Raw genomic sequence first — 21,146 nt, 5'->3', positions numbered from 1 at the left:
AGATGGGCCAATCAAGGCCCAAAGAGCAGAGCCCGCTGAGAAAGGTTGTCGGGCAGGGCCCGATTTGAACCTAGAACTTCAACTTCCTTTGCCAGGCCTTTTTCCTCTCCACCCCTCCTGACTGACACCACCTGGAACAACTCTATCAGTCAGAGCCACGTGACTCAGCCAGACCCAGAGCAGGGAGACGCAGAGCAGGCTGTTGGCCAGATATCAGTGTGCCAGCCTGCTGGCTCATTGTCCCCGCTAGCGGTGCCCATGCTCCCGTGACCGTCTGTGCCAACTGGGACCTCTAGGTATGACTTCTGTCAGGGAAGCTGGCCATCCAGCCGCTTCTCAGACGGGCCCATCTCTCTGCATTTGTGGATATCACCCCCTCTGCTTAAGTCACGCGGCCTCCTATGACTCATTGCCTTCCCAGACACCAGCGCTCCTCCCGTCCCATGTTCTGGCCCAGTCTGTTGCTAAGTCTTCCTTAGCAGAAGTGAGTCTCAGGCCTAGGAACTCACTCTGGCATTTGAAAGGCAATTATTGCGTGAGCAGGAAGGAATCGTGTGAGGGGCATGCATTTGTGTGTACGTGGGCATGTGTCTCAGGGCAGAAGAGAACACAAAAGTGGGATATTTGGAGCAGAAGAAGGCTGCTCCAGACTAGAACCATTTGTGCAGTTTTGAGAAGTTTCTCCCTCTGAGGTCTTTCCCTGTGGAAACTGGGCTGCATTTCCCAAGCCAGACCTCACATGAGGCTGAACCAAACCCTCACAGCTACTGCTTCTATGACGGCTACTGCTTCTGTCTCCACCCTACAGCCTGGATGAGGACATGCTCGGGGCTGCAGAATCACAGAGGCTAGAACTCCTGGAGCTGAACCTGTCCTCAGAGATTACCTAGCACTGTGGTTTTCAAACATTTGCTCTTCATCTCTGGTCCTCAACTGAGTAGATTGGGGGCTTCATAAAAACCAGCCTGAAAAAAAAACACTCTTCTAGTCCAAACTTGTCAATTTATAGATGGAGAACCCAAGGCCAAGAGACAGGAGACCTGTCTGGGGTTTCAGAGGAGGCTGGATAATCTGATAAATGGCCCCGCACTCACCCTGCACTGTTCCTGTTCCCTGCAGGAACCAGACCTGCCCTAGGCACAGAGAGGTCTTTTGAGTTACCCTGTAGACTTTAGACACTTTGGCAAGTGTTTCCAATGACAGCTCCAAAGGGAAGCAGGGCTGAGGACTGAGTCATAAGACAAATGCACATTAGGTACACGCTAACATCATCTGCAAGAACAGAAAATATTTTTACAAGCCTCCTCACTTGTCACTGGACATGTTCAAGTCTGGGTGATGAATGGCTGGGTAAGAACCATGGCAAGCAATGGAAACATCATAAAGCTCCTCAGCTCCACTGCAGGCCCTGAGGGTAGCAGCAGAGACAGTTGGACAGACAGACACAGAAGGGAGGACATTCACTTTCCCTAAGGCAAGGGAAGAAACCTGGCATCCCTACTGGGTCAGGAAAAATGGGAGCAGGACAACAGGGAGCTGAGACACTGAAAACTAAAACCTGGGCCACTGTGAGCCCTCTGACTGTGGGATGCAGGGGGCTCCTGGGAGCGTGTGCACATCACAGAAGAATGCATCAGCTGCACATTCAGGAAGCTCCTCCAAGGAGTTCCACAAGTGCATCTGCACATACACACCCTTGCAGTGCTACCTTATGCTCACTAGAGGGCGATATCATGTCTCCTCCTGGCACGGGTGTACCTGTGGGAGGGGCTGCCTGGAAGCCATCCTCATCCCCTGAAGACAGCGGGTCTCCTTATGTTCCCACCAAATCCATACTACCATGGGCAGGCAGCCCTGCATCCCAGCTCCTGGTGCGCGGCAGCCCTGTCAGAACCCATTCGAGGGACTCCACCTCTTCTCAGACTAGAACCTGGGCCAAGGGATTACTCACTCTGAACTGCAACATGCTCACTTCATGGCCACTTACCTGGGTTAGGTGAGGGGCAGGTGACCCTAGAGTAGGCGTGTACTCAAAGTAACACAAAGGAGAGTATGGACTTTTAATTTTTTAAAAATAAAGGAATCCTTTTGTCAAATGAAATAATAAGGGGAACTCCACTCTATAAAATTCAGTATTTGGTTCCCCAAGCCACCTGAGGCTTTTCAGTGGAGTGACGGGGGTCCTCAGGATAGCTGAAAATAATAGAAGTAGCCAGGGGTCAGCCAGTCCTGGGCACCAACGCTCACTCCATCATACCCTGCTGAGGGGACTTGGTAACGGGCAAGAACGTCCGTGAGCCTCAGTTTCCTCATCTGTAAGAGACTCACCGGGCTGTCAGAACTAAATGAGATCATGCACGTCAGGCCCCTAATAGTGCCTGGCAAGTAGCAGGCCCTCAAAAAACATCACCAAACGTTCCTTCAAAACCAGAGGCATGAAGAACACAGCAAGCTTCCCCAGGAATCCGCAGAGTCTACACGGTCTCCTGGGTTCATCAGGATGGCGAGGTCACAGGTTTGGGGCATAGTGGCTCACTTTTGAGCCACTTAGTGGGATGCAAACTCTGGCCGCCTCCCTTTGCAGCTCTGTACTCTTGAAAGACTAACCTTCAAATGACCTCAAAGCACAAAGCAGTGATGACTTTTCCTGCCTCACACTGAACTGGTGAGTCTTGAGATTGGAGCATGTCTCTGCTTCCTGCCCCAGATTGCTGGGACCTCACTTTCTCATGTTGGGAAGGCACCTAATGTTCCTCTATGATCAGCTCCATCAGCAACCTCTCCTAGGTGGGAAGGGGAGTTCCTTTCCAGCCATGCCCAGAAAGCCTTCTTTTAGGTTCTGGTCCAAAGGGGCAGAGCCTTGGCACCGCCATCCACTGGTAACCAACGAGGAGCTTGCTCAAGTGCAGCTCAAGGCTGGAGCACAGACAGGCTCCCTACTTCCGGGTTAATGCCTCCCAGGGCAGAGGAGGCCTTTATTCAGCAGAGCCCATGAGTTCTTCCCAGTGACTCTGAGGTTCACTCCCCTTCCTATACCAGAAGACAATATTTAGAGCAAAGATGAAGCACATGGGAGAAAGTGAGGTGGAATTAGGGGCAAACAGTCCACCTCATCCGCCTGCAATTCTCTTTGCTTTTCTTAAGCAGCTTGGGTTTCCCAGAGGTGCTGGGCGTATCACACTCCCTGGAAGCCACCAATGAGAACAGAGGAGAGAGGCCTCTGAAATGAGACAGACTGCAAGAATCCAGCAGGTAGGAGACGCTTCTACTGGCCCCAAAGTAGGAATGACTGGATGGTTGTTTGGGTCTGTGGTACTAACAAAACCATTTGATTCAGGACTAAATTGTGGTCAATTTAATCCAGGCCAGTGACTTTACCTACCTAGGGAGATTCCACTGCAAAGATCTAAAGTCATTCATACCTTCTTGTATGAAAGCAACAGTTGACAGAGCACTGTTAACTAATGATTTGGGGCTGGCCAAAGGTTGCCTAATTTCTTGCTTTTTTCCTGCTTTCACAATACACTTGTATTAAATATGTTGACTTGAATTTGCAACGCGTATGCTCCAGTTTAATGAAATGCATCACAAGAGGCAAAATATTTTCCTTTTCAAGCTCCCTTTGTCCTGAAAGCCTCTGAAAACCATCATTGCTGCTATTAATCATAGACAGAAAATAGTTGAATATTTCTCAGTTCAGCCCAATATAGAGAAATGACAAACACTGACTGCAGCCATTAACTTGCATTTGTCACACACGTGCCTGTGGGTGCACACCGGTCCCTGCGCCCTCCACAGGCCTACAATAGCATCTTGTGTCTCCCATTGTCCAGTACCAAGGAAACAAAGAAGCTCTTGGAAACCTGGCTACCAAACTGGTTTCTGGATTATTCAGCCACACGTGATGTCTGCTAATTATGCACTGCGAGTATTAAAAGCCTACAGAACTTCTTAGGCAGCCTTGAGCTGCCTCCAGGCTCAACAATAAAACTATCCGAAGTTCCAAATTAATGGTAAGCTTCCATTTAAACCCTGGGTTAAGTGAGAAGTAAGAATTTGTGCTTTCCGGGCTGGTAGCACATGCCTGTAATCCCAGCTACTTGGGAGGCTGAAGTATGAGAACTGCTTGAACCCAGGAGGTGGAGGTTGCAGTGAGCTGAGATTGTGCCACTGTACTCCAGTCTGGGTGACAGAACAAGGCTCTGTCTAAAAAAAAAAAGAATTTGTGCTTTCCAACTGCTGCCAGGCAGGAGGAACTGGCAGCCTTACGGGCCCCAAAGTTACCTAAGAGGGTAGGGGTGCTGATGTCAGGGAAAGAGTGCCACCAGCCTCAGGGCTAAGAACCTGGAATTTGACCCAGAAGGCATGGATTCAAATCACAGACCTTTCAAGTTTCCCTTTTGTAACCTTAAGCACATCATTTATTCTCTTTGAGCCTCATTTTTTTCTCTTAAAAAGGGAGTAAAAAACCAAATTTCTGTCCAAGTTCCACGACTAATCCAAGGCTTAACCCAAAAGGCAGATAGGAGAATATTTTGCAAACTGTGCAGTACTACACATGTATATGGTTCTACTTCTCATGCACTCACGATGCTGAGCACTTTTGTTTCATCCTTGCAACAAACTCTTGGTGGCAGAATATCAATGAGGGCTCTGAGGCACAGACAGGCTAACCAGCTGGCCTGGGGTCACAGCGCTAATGGGTGGCAGAGCCAGGACTTGCAGCCAGGTGTCCTTACACTGTGCTAGACTGATGACTTCCCAGGCGAGGGGTTGTCACCCCATGTCAGTCAGATTCCTGGAGGAGGAGATAAAGACAACTCATCTGGTCACCAGAACAGTCCCCTCAGCTTCGAGGAAGCCAGCAGGGGTGTCTTCTCACCTGGAGTCCTTCTCTGACAGCTTCCAGGAGATAGGGGATAATGGAGTAGTTCCACAAGTCGGTGAACCACACTCTCGAGCCGTCCACATCGATGGGGCATGACAGGAAGAGCCGGGGGCCTGGAGACCACAGTGAAAATACATTAGCACTCAAATGGGCGTGGGTGACGGGGCATCGGGTGAAGCCATGGTCCGAGCACCCTTCACAGGAGGGACCCTGGACGTTCTGAGAGCAGGGCTGAGGCCTGTACACAGACACACTAGCCCTGGATGGTGGGCACAGAGAAGGACACTCTGACCCCTGATTCCACCTGGGGGTCTCCCTCCTCCAGGAAAGGCTTGATGGGGAAGATGCTCACTGTGGCATTACTAATCTTGATTTTTAAAAATGGAAGCCCATGACTACAAGTCCAAAAGAACAGACACAGTTAAGCAAATGAGGGTACATCTGCATTTGATCATTTTGTAGCCTTTAAAAATAATTTTTAAAACTGAGTAATTGGCTGGGCATGGTGGCTCATGCCTGTAATCCCAGCACTTTGGGAGGCTGAGGCTGGTGGATCACCTGAGGTCAGAAGTTCGAGATCAGCCTAGCCAACATGAAGAAACTCCTTCTCTACTAAAAAATACAAAAAAATTAGCCAGGTGTGGTGGCAGGCACCTGTAATCCCAGCTACTCGGGAGGCTGAGGCAGGAGAATTGCTTGAACCTGGGAGGCGGAGGTTGCTGTGAGCCAAGATCACGCCATTGCACTCCAGCCTGAACAACAAGAGCAAAGCTCGGTCTCAAAAAACAAAAACAAAAAACAAAACAACAACTGAGTAGCAACAGAGAATGCTCATGAGATAGTGCTAAATGAAAAAGGATTTTTTTTTTTTTTTTTTTTTGGAGTCTAGCTCTGTTCCCCAGGCTGGAATGCAACGGCGCAATCTCGGCTCACTGCAGCTTCCACCTCCTGGGTTCACGCGATTCTCCTGCCTCAGCCTCTTGAGTAGCTGGGATTACAGGTGCATGCCACCACACCCAGCTAATTTTTTGTATTTTTAGAGTAGAGACGCGGTTTCACCATGTCAGCCAGGCTGGTCTCGAAGTCTTAACCTGAGATGATCCATCTGCCTTGGCCTCACAAAGTACTGAGATAACAGGCAGGAGCCACCTGCCAAGAGGAACATGTTATATGTATGCTATGATTGCCACTACATAAAGTGTGTGTGTATATATATATATATATATATGAACAAGGACAGAAATCTTAGTTCGAATAATGAAAATTATGTCAAGATGGTGGGATGGTTAGTGATCTTTTTTTCTCTGTTCTAAATGTCCAGCTTTCAGAAATGCTGGTAAAACTTCATTTTTCAAGCAAAGCCAATCCTGATGGTAGCTTCAGCCTGGGGGAACCTTGAGGTGGGAGCTCTTTAGTGAGCTAGCAGTTTCTACATCGGGCTAGGATGGACACATCTCTCTTCTGCAGACCACTAGCAATCTGGGGTCTGCCTGGTCTGTGACTGTCCCTCTGCCCCCTTTCTATCTTTATGGACAGTCCAGCTTCTGCTGACTGTGCCTGCAAAGTGCTGTCCTGGTCAGGGCCCAGAGGATGGGTACCTGAGGATGCCAGCCCACCCCCTCAACCCAGTCTCCCACCCACCGATGGTGACGTCCGAGGAACTGTGAGCCTCCAGGAAGCGGTTGAGGTGATGCCAGACCTTGGGAATCCAGTCGATGATTTTTACCAGCTCCATATTGCGCACCCGCCCACTGATCTCTGTTTCCATGAGCTTCCTCCTCAGGAACCGGCCAAGGAAACCCTTCACAGGCTCCGTGTGGTTGGCACAAAGCACCCATCTGGAGGAAGTCAGAAACACTTTTCAAGATGACAGTGATCCAAATGATGGCTGACCTCAGGAACCAAAGCATGTTAGAAACAGAAGGTGTATATGCTAATGCAACAAATTGGATTAGCGATGCACCGAACAGTTCTAAACATTGTAACTATGCATTAACTCACAGTTCCTCATAGCAACCCTCTAACATAGATATTATCACCACCTCCATTTTATAGACAGAAATGCTAAGGAACAGACAGGTCATGTAACCTTTCCAGGATCAAACAGCTAGTTAATTGAAGAGCTAAGATGGGAACCAAGAAGCCTGGCTCCAGCGGCTAGGCTGTACCCACTGAGATAAACTGCCTCTTGTGCTTGGTGTGGAACTCTGTGCTATGCTATGGAACTATCACTGTGACTAAGACACAGTCCTGGTCCCCAGGAGCTCACAGTCTGGTGGAGGAGGCAGACAGGCAAAGACAGAAATGAAATATGATGAAGCCTAAGGGAATCAGGGAGGGCTCCTGAGAGGAGGGGATGTCTGGGCTGAGACTGGACAGTTAATGGGCAGCAACATAAGGAAAGGCAGGAGCAGGTGTTAGGGTCAGGAGTGGGGTGATGCTGCAGCTTTCGCAAAGGCATGGGAAACAGCATGGGTGTTTGCAGAAACTACCAGAAGTTTAGTGTGACTGAAGTTCAGACTTGACCTGCCAATCCACGGAGTCTGGATTTCATTCTGCAGGCCATAGGGAGCTGGAGTTACTGAAGGACTTTAAGCACGAGAGTTCTATGGTCAGATGTGCACTCTAGAATGCTCACTCTGGTCTGGCTGCCACAGTGTAGAGGATTGGCTACAGGGTGCAGGGGGGAGGCTGCAAGCAGACATATTGACTAGGTGATGGCAATGGTGTGCTGGGTGATGATGGGGCAGTGATGGGGGGACGAGGAGGATGATGGACTTGAGGGATAGTTAGGGGAAAGCATGAACAAGACCAGGACAGCCTAAATGCAGAGGTGAGCCATGCTCTCAGTGTGCTGGAGGAGTCAACATTTCTCTAGTAATTACATTCAGACCCACTTTCAATAGATCTCCCTCAGAGATGCCTGCAGAATGGCCAGTGGAAATGAGCCGGGGGTCCCATCCCAGGAGACAGCTTCACATCCACCTCTAAGGACCCAGGCAGGAGAGGTGAAGTCAACTGAGATTCATTATATGAGGAAGGGGTGTTTGGCGATGTCAATCAGACAGTAATGCAACCTAGCACAACCGAGGAGAACGGTCCCTCCCACACCCTGGCCGTGAGAGAGCACCAGCATGGTGTTGTGGCAGCGGGGCAGGGAAGACGAGCTGGCAGGGAGTCACAGCAGCTGGGACTCGAGGGCCCACAGGCCCAGCTAGGTGGGGACATTTTAGGTAAAAGCTGCCGTTGCTCATGTTCACTTGGGACAGAGAGACGCCACTGGTAACAAGAGGGTAGCAGGGTCACCTGCAGTCCCTTCCAGAGCTGCCCCTTTGACCCTGTGACAGCAGGACTCAGAGGCAGAGACTTGAGTGCAAGTTCCACTCTGCCACTGACCAGTGTGTGACCTCACTCAAGTCACTTAAGTCTCTGGGCCTCAGTTTCCCCATTTGTAAACGGAGAGTGGTAAATGTAATTACTTGAGGCTGAAGTTAAAATTAAATGGATTAAGCTGAGAAAAATGCTTAAGTAGCATACAACGCATACTCAACGCAGGCGTCTCTACTCGCCCCGTCTTGCTTTCCCTCTTTGTGATTCCAGAGTTTAACTGGACAAGGGAAGGGAAAACTGACCTGAAGTTATGGTGAAGCTGCAGGTTGGGAGTCGAAGAGGTAGCCTGGTTCATTGTGCCAATTATGTAAGGGCTGTGGGTAAAATAAAAGAAAAGAAAGCTGTGAGTTCAAGCCAAGCTAGAGAACAAGGTGGTCACAGAGGCCCGCGGCCCTGTGCTTCCAGGCCGGTGGACAGCTAGCCGCCTCCCCCTCCCAACCCTGTGTGTGTGCACAGCTTCACTCCCACACTGGCCCTGGGCCGCCTGTGTGCACAGTGCCCCATAAGGTGGCAGCACTCTCTCCTGGGGGCTATGAGGTCCAGAACCAGCCTTTACCATTTGTGGTACTTGCAGTTGAGCAGCCCGTTGAAGATCTCGCCCAGAGAGCTCACGTGGTGTAGGTTGTCCAGGATGATGACAAGGGGCATGTCCACAGCATTGTTCTCACTGTTGCACTGGTCAGCAAGGTTGGACAGGTACTGGCGCAATTCCTATGGTGGCCAGGAAGGCGGAAGGAGAACAAGTTGGTGAATGTACTCAGTGAAGACACACTGCTCAGGGTCTTTGCCTCACCCAAGCCAGTGGAGGCGGAAAGGCCCTTCATGATGCTGCGCTGTGAACACATTCCGGGTGTCTGCCTATTACAGGACATTGGCTTGGTGCTCAGGGGATGCAGAGTGGGCATGGGATGAGTTAGGACTGGGTCCTGCCTTACAGTCAGTATTCACCCAGTGACTGAAAACCTTGAGCCTGGGGTAAAAGCACAGCACTGTGCTCTGTATGTATGTGGCCTGAGAGCTATATACACAGAAGCCCTCTACACATCAGAGCAGCAGAGGAGCCAGACACACACTTAAGTCAGGCTGAGTAGTGCTGTGGCAGACACAACACACAGCACAGGGGAGATGAGTCTACATGCACCAGGCTTGGGGAAATCCTGCTGAAAGGGCAGGCTTTGGATTTAACCTTGGCAAATGGGTGGGGCATTGGCTCAGCAGGGACTAGAACACAGCCCTGCATGCCTGGGGTAACGGATGCATGTCAAAAATGGAAGAGGAAGAATAATGGTGCATCTGTGGAAAAGGCTGAAATGGCAAGGTAAGGAGCTGGCAGAGAACCTACGATGGCTGCCTGCCATTACTGTCATCATCATGATAGCTGGCATCACTTAGAGCCAGGCAGGGCTTTAAGAGCCTTACACACCGGAACTTCTGTAGTCCCACAGTAACCTAGAAGTGAGTAGTATGATTACCTCCATTTTACAGATGGAGAAGCTGAGGCATGGTACGATCAGGTGCCTGGCCTGAGAGTGCACAGTGGGTAAGCAGTGGGCATGGGTCAGAGCTGGGTTCCTGCTCCAGTCAGTATCTTCACCACACTGGCCTGTCTTAGATGCGAGCCTGCTTGCTCAGGGGCTAATATCTTCTCCCTCTCCTACCAGCACCCATCCACCCTGGGCCTCCATTTTAAGTCAAAATATGACTTGTTAGCAGTAGAAGAAGCCCACCTTTTAAAGTGACTGGTTCTTTTAGTCCCTCTTCACCGTGATCTCTGGGCCCCAAGCACGTGGCTCCCCATACCTGCAGAGCCTTCACTTACTGGTCCCAGGAGAAGTTCCCTAACTCACACAAAGGCTCTCAACAGAAGGGCTCTGGGTACGTCTCTCTTGTCCTGCACCTACATCAAGTTACTTGGGGAGCTTGTAGATGGTACAGATGCCCAGCCTCAAACAACCTAAGGAAATAGACCATCAAGCGAGGTCTAGGAACCTGTGTCTTCAAGCACACCAGGTGATCCTTAAGGCCAAGGAGTCATTTCCAATCCACATTTGATCCTCAGGCCCCTCTGCACAGGGCCAGCTAGAGTCAATTATCCATCAGTGCTCACTAATGCATGAATGAACAGGTCTGAGAAAGCACTTTCCAACTCTCAGCTGGGACCAGGTCGGGCTCCATTCAAACTGGTTTCCATTGCTCACTGTGAAGCAGGATCCAACCTATTTGCTGGCCACAGGGCTCTAGAGTCCAAGATTTTGACTTAAGCTTCAGTTCTACCACTTAGTACCATCTGAGTGGTCTTAGGCGCAGGACCAATCTGCTTTAAGCCTCTGTTTCCTTCTCTGCAAAATAGGGATGGTGACAACTACTCCCTTGAAGGTATTGCTGCGAGAAGGTGTTTGCTGGCGATGGGGCAAGCAGTCCATAAATGTGGGCTTCTATTGTTTCTATTATTGTTATTTTTGTTAATGGTGTCATTATTGTTCCAAACATATTTTATTTTGGAAAATCGGTAACACCCAGTACACACATGATAACTTCTTGGTAAACTGCAACAGATGTATCTTGCATAACATTAAAGAACTACCAGGACTGAGCATCATAAATGAGCTCGATCGGCTTAACCACAGATGGAACTTCCTACTGGGAGGATCGGAGTGGAGCCTTCCTTTCTGCTAGTCCCCTCTGAATTTCCTTCACTGGGCTTTCTAAAACCACCCAAGGAGAGCTGATAGGAAAAGCTGTTTTCCCATCAGGCACTAGCCTGATGATATCATCAGTTTCGAAAGGGCCAAAAAATACAGCAGACTCAGAATGACCTCCTCACCTTGCTGGACTTATGGTCCACGTTAAAAGTGGCGATAACCCCGTCTGTCAACTCCCGTCCCTCTCGAAGCACCATATACTCAGACAGCCGGTTGGCCAGGTAGGTTTTCCCAGTGCCGCTGGGGCCAGAGAGAATGATCCGACGGTGCTCTATCAGGAGGGAGACGTAGCGCTGCAGGATGGGCTTGGGAATCAAGGACTCAAACACCAGTGAGTCCAGGCTGTTTTCTGCGAGCCCTGCATTTGGGAGAGACAGGAAGCGTCTGAAGTCCTGTAGAAAAGGTAGCTCTCCGTGCTTGCCTAACTGGGACTGCCAAGACCTGAGGTTATTCCTTTCCTCGGCAGTCTACTCACCTGAGATTCCTGCACACCCAGGGACGCTGGAAGCTGACAGCAAAGTGCTGCTGCTCTAGGAAGTCACCTCCCTGTTCATCAATGCCACATGCTTCTGTCTCCTGTCTTGGCTAACTTCCCAGACTCAAACTCACCTTGAACATTTGGGCTCTCAGTCCCCATCTGTCCTCTGCAGAATTCATAAGGCTCTGGGCTCTTTTTGCCTGTCTGGATTTACTATACTTACTAGACACACACACACACATGCACACCTCTACTATACACACACACACACACACATATATATACATATATATATTTACTATACATATGCTATGTATACTATACCTATGGCATCTGCCCAAACCAAACCTGAGTCCTGTCTATCACAACCTTGAGGTTGCCTCTTCACCCTGCTCCCTCCCACATGCCAGGTACCACTGCTATCCACACTAAGACGTGCCATGAAGGCAACAGCACTTTCGTTTTTAAAAGGAAGAAGAATGCAAGGTGGGATCATTTGATTCTGGAATGTGAATACTGGCAGACCTAGCCTGAAAGCCTGAAATGTTGTTAGCTGAGACTCTTGGTCCTCAACAACATCAAGTGGAAACTTATCCTTTCCCTTTCCTATCTGGGACAATGTCATCAATCAAGGTGGTTGGCTTCACAAGAGGTATCTTTTGGATACTGTCTCTAAGAGAAGATCCATCCAAGGTTGGCTGTCCAGAACCTCAGGTCATTGTTTAAAAGCCACTCTCAAGAAACCAGCAGAATTAATGAAAAGTAAACTGAAGAGTATTTACTATTTTGTAATAGCAAATTCCTTCTACATACTCAGTCACTGCTAGCAGATACCCCCAAAGCATCTATATGTTTGTTTCCAGTCTTCCCCCAATCAAGTAACCCCTAAATGCAGTGACTCTTCCAGAATGAACATGACAAAGGCCCCCAGATACCTTATCTGCTAGGGACAAGCCTAACATTTTCCTGCTACTGAGCTTGATGTAGCGTACACTTGCTCAAACCTCAATGCAAAGTATGGAGTGCAGGGTCTCTACATTTAATATTAATAAACACAGGAAAAACCCACTAGAACACCCTCTCTGTACATATATACCGCTCTGTTTCAGTCTTCTGCCGTAAACCCCACAGGGAGTGACTATTTTGCCGATGAGCTCACTTCAGGAAATGCAAAGTTGAACCCCCTTCCCCTGGTACCACTGAAGTGAATCACTGCAGCTCAGACAACGCTTTCAGCTCAAATCTTTGAGTGGTTTTTAGTGCCTTGAAGTCATAAGTTTTAAGTACTTTAGGAAAGAGAAGAGTCAGGTATCACTGAAAAATAAACCGAGCTGATCCCTTGAGGTGCTGAAACTTGATGTGTTGGCAGCAGCGACGGATCAGGGTCTGCAGAGGGGTGGCACGCTCCATAGAGGCAAGTAGTCTTGTTACTTTCTAGAGAGGCTAGGCCATTCATTACCCCTCAGTCCCTTGTAATGCTCACCTGTAAAACCAGCAAGTGAACAAGGCACGCTTGGCAGGAGGGATGAAATGCAATTTGAACCCAGGACATAAAAGGCTCTCCTGAAAGGGTTCTTGTTGAGGACGATCGTTCCAGTGTGTCTGGTACTCCTTCCTGCTTCCCCTCATGGTAGAACTCTTCTTTCCCATGGGGAGCTCATTCCTGGTGGTTCAAGTGGAACCAATCCAGCTCCTCCATCCACCCAAACGGACAGGCTTGTGAGCAGGCTCGGACAAATCCTCTCCCTAGCACAATGACCAATTCAGTGACGGGCCTTTGACTTATAGTGGGCCAGAGTCATCCCTAGGAATTATCTGTTACATTTTTCCCCAAATCCCTCTTTCCTTCAGGTTCCTAAGCTAGAAGAAGGAATTGGGCTACGAGGGGCCCTTTTATCAACCACGTGCAAAGAGTTCAATAAATAAGCACAGCCGTGACGGGCAACGCTGAGGCAGGCCTTGTCCTGATTCACTGTCTGAGCACCTGGATCCAGCTGTGCTTGAGGTATGCTCCTGCATTGCCCAGGGCCATGAGCCCATACATTTCCTTTTTACCTGTAGCTACTTTTGAGTCTGTTTCTGTCACTTATAGCCCAAGGGCACAATTGTGGCATTTCACTTGCCAGCAGGAGAAGGCTGTGTGAGGCTCAAGCAGTATATACCACTTGCCACCTGCAGAGCAAGATCTTAATTCCTGCTGATGGAAAATGGTGGGGTGCTTCTGGAAACTCTACCAACCAAGAAATACATCTTGTGTCAAACAACTGCAAAACTGCAGTCAAGAGGAGGGCCTTTCAGGGAAGAAAGAAAAGGGACAACACAAAGAATGAGCCTAGTATGGTATTTATGAAAGTCTATATTCAGGTGATCCATAACATATAGGAAATGATGCGGTTTTACAATCAAATAAATTTGGGACAGATTGGATTAGACAGCCTTTTTTTTTTTTTTTTTTTTTGAGATGGAGTTTCACTCCTGTTGCCCAGGCTAGAGTGTAATGGCACGATCTCGGCTCACCACAACCTCCGCCTCCCAGGTTCAAGTGATTCTCTGGCCTCGGCCTCCCTAGTAGCTGGGATTATAGACATGTGCCACCACGCCTGGCTAATTTTGTGTTTTTAGTAGAGACAGGGTTTCTTCATGTTGGTCAGGCTGGTCTCGAACTCCCGACCTCAGGTGATCCGCCTGCCTCGGCCTCCCAAAGTGCTGGGATTACAGGCGTGAGCCACCTTGCCGAGCCTAAACAGCCTTTTTAACAGCAGGAGTTAGGACACTGAATGACAGAGCCTTTGATGTACCAGTGCACTCCTGTCCCCCAAACACAAATGGGGATAACGATGTAGCTTCCCAGAATTGCTTGGCAGTGAAGCTTTTTTTTCCTGAGTGAACTTTGTGGGCCTAGAGTTCTAGGGAATGCACTGGCCTGGGGCTTAATATCGCTAGGTAATGAGAAACCGGAAGCTCTAGCAGCACCATGCGTGGGCACAAGCTTTAGCAGTTTCATCAGGATGCTCAGAGTGACTCCTGCAGCCTATAGCAAGTCGTGGTTTTCCCATCTGTAGAATGGGATTGTGTCCAAAGCTTGCTGGCAAGAGTAATTCATCAGTATTGGTAAAGCCCTATTGCAACAGGGTTATTAAGATTCCATCATCTCAGAGTCATAAGGCTAATGGGATCTTTTGTTAGATAATTGCAGCAATAAACTAAAATGATTTTGTTTCCTAAGGTGGTTGAAAAAGCAAAAGACGGTTCAACTTGCATAGAGTAACTGTTGGAAGGGAGAAAAGCAGCCCACAAACATATGCACAAACAAAACTGTGGCCACAAGTGCCTCTGCCAAGTCACAAAATGAAAACTGTAATTCCTGAAAGCTCTGACCTCTGCAACCAGCTCAATTACCTTTCACAGTCACTGAGATGGTTGTGTTCTCTCCAACCAGATAGCCACAAGGAAGCAGCTCCGGTGTTTCGGAAGCGTTGCTGCGCTTGATTTCTCCAATGCTGTAGCCAAGAACACTGTCTGAATTCAGCCCTAGCTGACTCACTGGGTCGACATGAATGATGTATTCCTGGAAAAAATAAAAAATAAAGACTCCATCAAAGATGTGGCTAAAATCTGCCCATGACTCATGTTTTCATTGGGTGATTTATGATCATCTTCTCTTCTTTCTCAGATGTCTGAGTTGAAATTGAGCTGTGGGATGAGGGGGAGAGGAACTGACTTTCTAAGGGGATAATGCCCAAGTACCACAGGCCTCTTAAAATACAGATTTATTTGGTTAGGAGTGGAAAAACAAAACAAAACAAAACAAAACCCTAACAAGGTTGTGAACGTTTAGTCTGGATGAACCAAGCACGGAAAAGCCAGGCTGCTTTTCCTAAGTTCGGCTGAAATCTTGAAGACATCGGGGCCTGTGAATGGTGCTGGAAAATTCACGAAAAAGTAATTTTGACAGGAAATCTCTCTTCCATTCCCTTCTTTTGGCTCAAAGATCATACAAAGAGATTAAAATGCAGGCTGCTTGCAAAAATCAGCTCTAGATCTTTGAGAAGGAAAATGTGTGTTTAATTTGGAAAGTGTTCCCTCTTAGTTGAGTGAACAAAAGGTTTTAGGTTAGTAAATGTAGAACTAAGGTCCATGTACTAGGAGGTGACTGCACAAGGACTTCGGTGGAATCCCAGTAATAGGCCTTACATGGTCTCATTTCCTCACTTACTATGATGCCAGTGTGCCTCTTTTCAGCCCGAACTGGTATTCTAATCCAAGGATGTCCCAACTGCCCATCACCAGAGATATGTTTTTGGCCTAGGTAGGAGAATCGGTCCATCCTAAGCCATTCATACGTCTTCTCTGGTCTCATTTCTACAGGCTGGCTTACCAGGATGGGGAACAATCTCCAGTCAAAAAACAGAATTTTCTCCGTATGAGGCTACTTGGATCTAGCTATTAGAAAGAAACTACAGTGTACTATTAGGTTGTTGCAAAAGTAACTATGTTGGTGCAATCACTTTTGCACCAACGTAATAGTTAAGTTAGGAGTTGAAGTCAGACCAACTAAACTAGACCAACGTGGTCTAATTCTAGATCCATGACCTTGAACAGCCCAACCTGACCCTCACTTTCTTCACCTTTAAATGGGGTAATATAAGGGGCTTGGCATAGTCTCTGGCACAAAAAACGTGGGCTACTATTACTACTCAGGGAATATGATTAATGAGCACTTATAATTGTTGACTTACTTCAGGACAATAGAAAAAATGTACCAAAAGCTTCCTTCAAATCACCATGTGTTTCAAGGTTCACCTTGGTACTCATTAGTTATTTATCCTGTGGCAAACACCCAATCTAATGATGTGATTAAAAAGAATAGAGAAATAAGTATGGCAACATCCTTGAGCCTGGCCATCGATCAGACATTAATGTCACTCATAAAACAAATCAAAGACTCTGAAGTGGTGGCACAGCATACCAGGCAAATCGGATCAAATCCCCCAAAATGAAGGCTAGAAATCTGATATCTAAGCCCTGGCCACAGATTACATACTCCAAAACATATGTCCTAAGACACAATTCTAAGGTGAAGAGTTGGACATTAGCAATTCACTGTGAGAGGATCAAAGAGTTGCTCAAATCACACTCACCAGCTGGCCCACCACTGCAAAGGGCAGATGGAAAGAATTTGGCCGATCACCAGTCTGTACTTACCATCGTCCTTCCATTCCCTTGAGGGCCAGGGAACAAGTTCCAGCAACATAAAGATGTAGGGAAGGGCACAGGTCTGAGAAATGGCCAAGCTCAAGACATCAACCTCTCTTTGCCTCCCCAGGCCCGGATGCCCGTGTTAGGTATTTTGCTGTAGCCGCCATCTTGAAACACTTACTTTGAACAGCCGTCTAACCACCCCATCGAGCACATCCCACTTCGTCTTGCCACTAACTCCAATGCAGCCAATAAGAAAGAGGTGTGGTCTGGAATCCTAAGGGTAAGGAAATGTACACAGGTGAAAACCAGGTGGATCTTTTCTGACTCAGTTCAGCAGAGGACTCAGGTTGCCTTAGAACTCCGCCAATGGTTTGAAAGGGGAATAAAAGTCCTATTTTTATTAATACCAGGTATAACTTAGGTGGAAGTAATAGTCTTAATACCTTTCCCTGCTTTACTGCTAAAACAGCAGACCAAGAGTCAGGAAGAGAGGATTTCCTCTCTGGAATATGGAACCTTCTGCTAAGTAAATGTGTCAGACAGGGCATAAATCACATATTCCTTTTCCAGAACTCTCCACACCTGTCTAGCATCTTTGTCTTTTCAAACCTTGCTTACAAACTCACCTCTTCCAGGAAGACTTCAGTGATTAACCCCATCAGGCTCAGAGCTTAAACTGCTTCGGCAATTCTGTACATAACTTATATAATGATATATCCGGTACTAATTTATATTTAGTTTTAGGTATTTCTGTCTTATTTTTGCATATCAAGTTTATCTCCTTACTAGATCTTAAACATTGCCAGGACAAAATGTGTTTCTATTTTTTCTTCTTTCTTGTTTTTAAATAACATTTACTGTTTTTCTTCTTGTTAAAACTCAAAACGTGCAACTCAGAAAACTAATAAAACTCTGGGAAGAATACTCTCAAAACAATCTTTTTCTAACTCTTTTGCACCTCTGTTCACAGGGCTTTGCATAGTGGCAGCTAATGAGATCACACTGATAAAAGAAAAGCTGATAGAACATGCCATTCTATTGGGTTTTAAATACCTTACATGCTCATAAGGACGCAGAGTCAGGAGTGTCGTTGGGCAGGGGTGGGGGAGGTGACATATGGCAGCTAAGCAAAATCAGCAGAGAAAAGAGCACCAGTCTTGCAGTGAGACGATCTGACCCAACCACTTGTCCCTGGCCTCAAATAAGTAACGCTTGGGGTCTTGGGTTTCTTAATTATACAATGAGGATAATAATCCCTGGTCAACCAACCTCACCTGGACGCTCAGAATAATATAACTTTTGAAGGTGACTTGTAAACTTTTGTAAAATGTATGTTCTATCTGTTCATACTGACAATCACTAGAATAAACAGTCCACAAGGCATACCTGCATTTACTGTAAGAATGAGTGTCCCAGCAGGGCATGGTGGTTCACGCCTATAATCCCAGCACTTTGGGAGGCCAAGGCGGGTGGATCACAAGGTCAGGAGTTCGAGACCAGCCTGGCCAATATGGTGAAACCCTGTCTCTACTAAAAATACAAAAAAACTAGCCGGGTGTGGTGGTGGGCACCTGTAGTCCCAGCTACTCGGGAGGCTGAGGCAGAAGAATCGCTTGAACCCAGGAGGCGGAGGCTGCAGTGAGTCAAGATCACACCACTGCATTCTAGGTGACAGAGCAAGACTCTGCCTCCAAGAAAAAAAAAAAAAAAAAAAAAAAGAATGAGTTTCTCCTGATAGTCCATCACTCTACTAGCTACGTTTTGAAAATGGAACTATCTATTGTATCTTTCAAGGCTAGATGACGCTAATGGAAGTGCCAAAATCCTGAGCTTACCCCCTATTGTGAGGCTAGCAAGCCAGCCACAAAGTGGAATCCCCTAAGAAAGTTCTGGCTATACATGCTTTGTTCTGCGGGTTCGCTAGCTGTCTGAAACTACAATAGCATGTTGGCTAGAAATACTAAGAAATAACAAACAAAAAACTCAAGGGAAATTGAAATGGTGACTCATGAGGCCTTTCCACATTTATTCGAGAAATAGTCATTCAAAGCATCACTGGGCTTTAATCACTGGCTAAAATTCAACTTTCAATGTCAACTCTAGCCCCCACCCCAAAATAGTCTCTGGCAGTGGTATAGACTTTGGAAGTGAACAGAAACCATACTAGGAAAACTCAGATTCTCCAGCCTTGGTGAGTCAGGATGCCCTACCAGCTCTATCTTCGGCCACCTGCAAGCTCCCAGGGCTTGGCATCTCCACCTCTTGATGTCTACCAAAATGTCTACTCTTGATGACTGATGACCGATAAAACTGGTGCTCTTGGTCTGCTGCATGTGGTCAGCTTATTTCTGTACCTTACATGCTAAATGTGCATAGCTGCCTCTGAAGTGCTTTGGGAATACATTACATTCAGAAAGGCCCTTTCCAATGGATGTTAGCATTTAGTTAATTACATGAAAGTGAAACGTGGGACCATTTTTAGTATTCTTTATTAGACTTTCAAGCATACGAGAAAGGGAAATGCCATTCACACACTTTACTTGTGTCAAAATGCTGCAAGGGATTAATTATGGTTAGTTAAGAGAAGCGTTAGTAGTATTTCCAAATCACCTTAGGCTCTGAGGTGATACAGGTTTTACAATTAGATCACTAAGCTAGGTAGTTCTACCTGGGGGAGGGACAGGCAGAGCAGGGAAAGGGATCCAACTAACCTCCTTCCACTTCATTTCCTCCTGAAAGCTGACAACTATCTTAACATGCCTGCCTCCTTCCTTCCGAGCCGAGCATTCACCTGTGTCATCCAGCAACATGTCTGCGAATGGAAAACATCAACAGCCTTAGGCACATGGGGACAGCAAAGCCAGCTTCCTGACACCCCCGTTGCTGGTTGGCACAGCAGTGGGACAAACAGGTGTCAGGGTGCAGGGGGTGGGCGGATAGGGGAAGAGGAGAGGGCAAAATGGAGAATGCAGTCACAGAAACCAATGGTGGACCAACCAAGGAACCAGCAGGCTGACAATGCACCTTGCCGGATGGAAGTGCGAGGGAGAGACTCAACCAAAACAACAGCAACAGCAGCATCATGGATACAAAATAAAAGCATCAGCCTTAATATGCTTACAAAGAAAACCTAGATTGTGTTCACTGATGGTTGTGCCAGCCTGGAATCCATCCTGAAGACAGGAAGATCATAGACCAAGCCACTGCCCCGACTGGGACCTGCTACTATGGGGTTTGTGTACAGCATTCAGCTTGCAGGTCAGCCTCTTAAAATGGATCAAACAGAACTCAGCATGGTGGGCGAGGGGATCCAAGCTCAGGGCTTGGAGAATTTGGGGTGCTGGAGCAAAGCATGAGAGCAGTCTAACGGCTGGGTTCATGTTGGTAGCAGACTCACACCCAGACACATACACACCCCAAGTGCACACACGCCTGTTGCCTCTCCATTTGATCTGTTGGTCTGCTTATTTTGGGGTTCTCACTTAGAGATCAGGGTGCCAGCTCTAGGTCCAGTCCCGCCCCCAAACCCTGTAGGCCACTCACCCAGGCTGGTTGACTCAGTGAGGTTCAAGCTGTGCTGGGAGAGTCCCATGGACTGCCTTGGGGAGGCAGAGATGGACACTTGGGAAGGAGCCCGGCTGCAGCCACTGCCTTGAGACTCTGACTTCAGCCGATCATTCTCGGCTTTCAGCTTCTCTATTTCACTCTGCAAAGAGTAATGGAGAAGCTCACTTAGTAGGCAGAAGTAACATGAACAAGATTTTTCTGAAGGAAGGATCTGAAAGTTCCCCGCAGAAACCAGGCTGGTCTCCCACCCAAGGCGAACACCACCCTCAGAGAGATTCAGCAGTGTTTGCTGCCCCTGCTGTAGACACAAGACATGCTGGCAGGGGAGGTCCATCCACTCAGAGAACAGGCCTTTGAAAAGACCTCTGAAATGCTTCCCAGAGTCTGCTGCTTGAGGATTAAGTAAAAAAGAGTCTTATGATCTAAGAGGTTTGTGCAACTCTGACTTTTACAGGCTTCTTTCCTGCAGGACTTCTCAGAACGTTTAATGAGTTCCTCTACGCCATGAATCGAACAGAGGCATATGGTGTGCAGAATTTTCCAAATATATTTGATCAAGGAGTTCTCCTTTCATAGAGCTTCTCATGGAATGAGTGTTTCAGGGAACCTCCTTTGGGAAAACTGACTCCATTAAGGTCCTGGCAGACTCCAGAGGTATCTTTCATTCTATGAATATTCATGAAGAACCTACAATGTGCAAGGCATTGGTGCTATGTCCAGAGAAAGGTATGCAAAAAGCCCAGAAGACCCAAATGTCTTCACTCCATGGCAGAAGGTGGGAGGGGCTGTAAGAACAAATCTACAAGAAGATTCAGATGAGGGCACTAACTCCAGCTGCAAGACTTGGACAAGTATCAGGCCGAGCATTAAGGGAAGGGTCTAACTTGGACGTGCAGAGGAATATTCCCAGTGGAGGCAA

The 21,146-nt window shown here is 47.6% G+C and overlaps 1 protein-coding gene across 13 annotated transcripts in view; it reads right to left on the bottom strand.

Moving 5' to 3' along the window:
- NAV2 (neuron navigator 2) overlaps positions 1 to 21,146 on the bottom strand; it is a 768,631-nt gene that overhangs the window by 8,856 nt on the left and 738,629 nt on the right. For 11 of the 13 annotated variants that reach the window (XM_021926842.2, XM_021926846.2, XM_021926834.2 and 8 more), the window contains 9 exons: positions 20,204 to 20,366; positions 19,372 to 19,472; positions 16,839 to 16,934; positions 14,858 to 15,026; positions 11,103 to 11,338; positions 8,835 to 8,989; positions 8,521 to 8,592; positions 6,530 to 6,726; positions 4,883 to 5,001 (listed from right to left, as the gene is read on the bottom strand). In XM_021926842.2, the coding sequence (XP_021782534.2) occupies positions 4,883 to 5,001; positions 6,530 to 6,726; positions 8,521 to 8,592; positions 8,835 to 8,989; positions 11,103 to 11,338; positions 14,858 to 15,026; positions 16,839 to 16,934; positions 19,372 to 19,472; positions 20,204 to 20,366 (1,308 nt within the window). Of the gene's footprint in view, positions 1 to 4,882; positions 5,002 to 6,529; positions 6,727 to 8,520; positions 8,593 to 8,834; positions 8,990 to 11,101; positions 11,339 to 14,857; positions 16,935 to 19,371; positions 19,473 to 20,203; positions 20,367 to 21,146 lie in introns of those variants that run through there. The other 2 variants (XR_002517349.2, XM_021926845.2) reach the window with 2 other exon arrangements.

Source organism: Papio anubis, chromosome 12, assembly GCF_008728515.1.
Source record: "Papio anubis isolate 15944 chromosome 12, Panubis1.0, whole genome shotgun sequence".
Classification (NCBI taxonomy): Eukaryota; Metazoa; Chordata; class Mammalia; order Primates; family Cercopithecidae; genus Papio; species Papio anubis.
The sequence above is the reverse complement of the archived record's forward strand: the minus strand, read 5'-3'. Positions and strand labels throughout refer to the sequence as shown.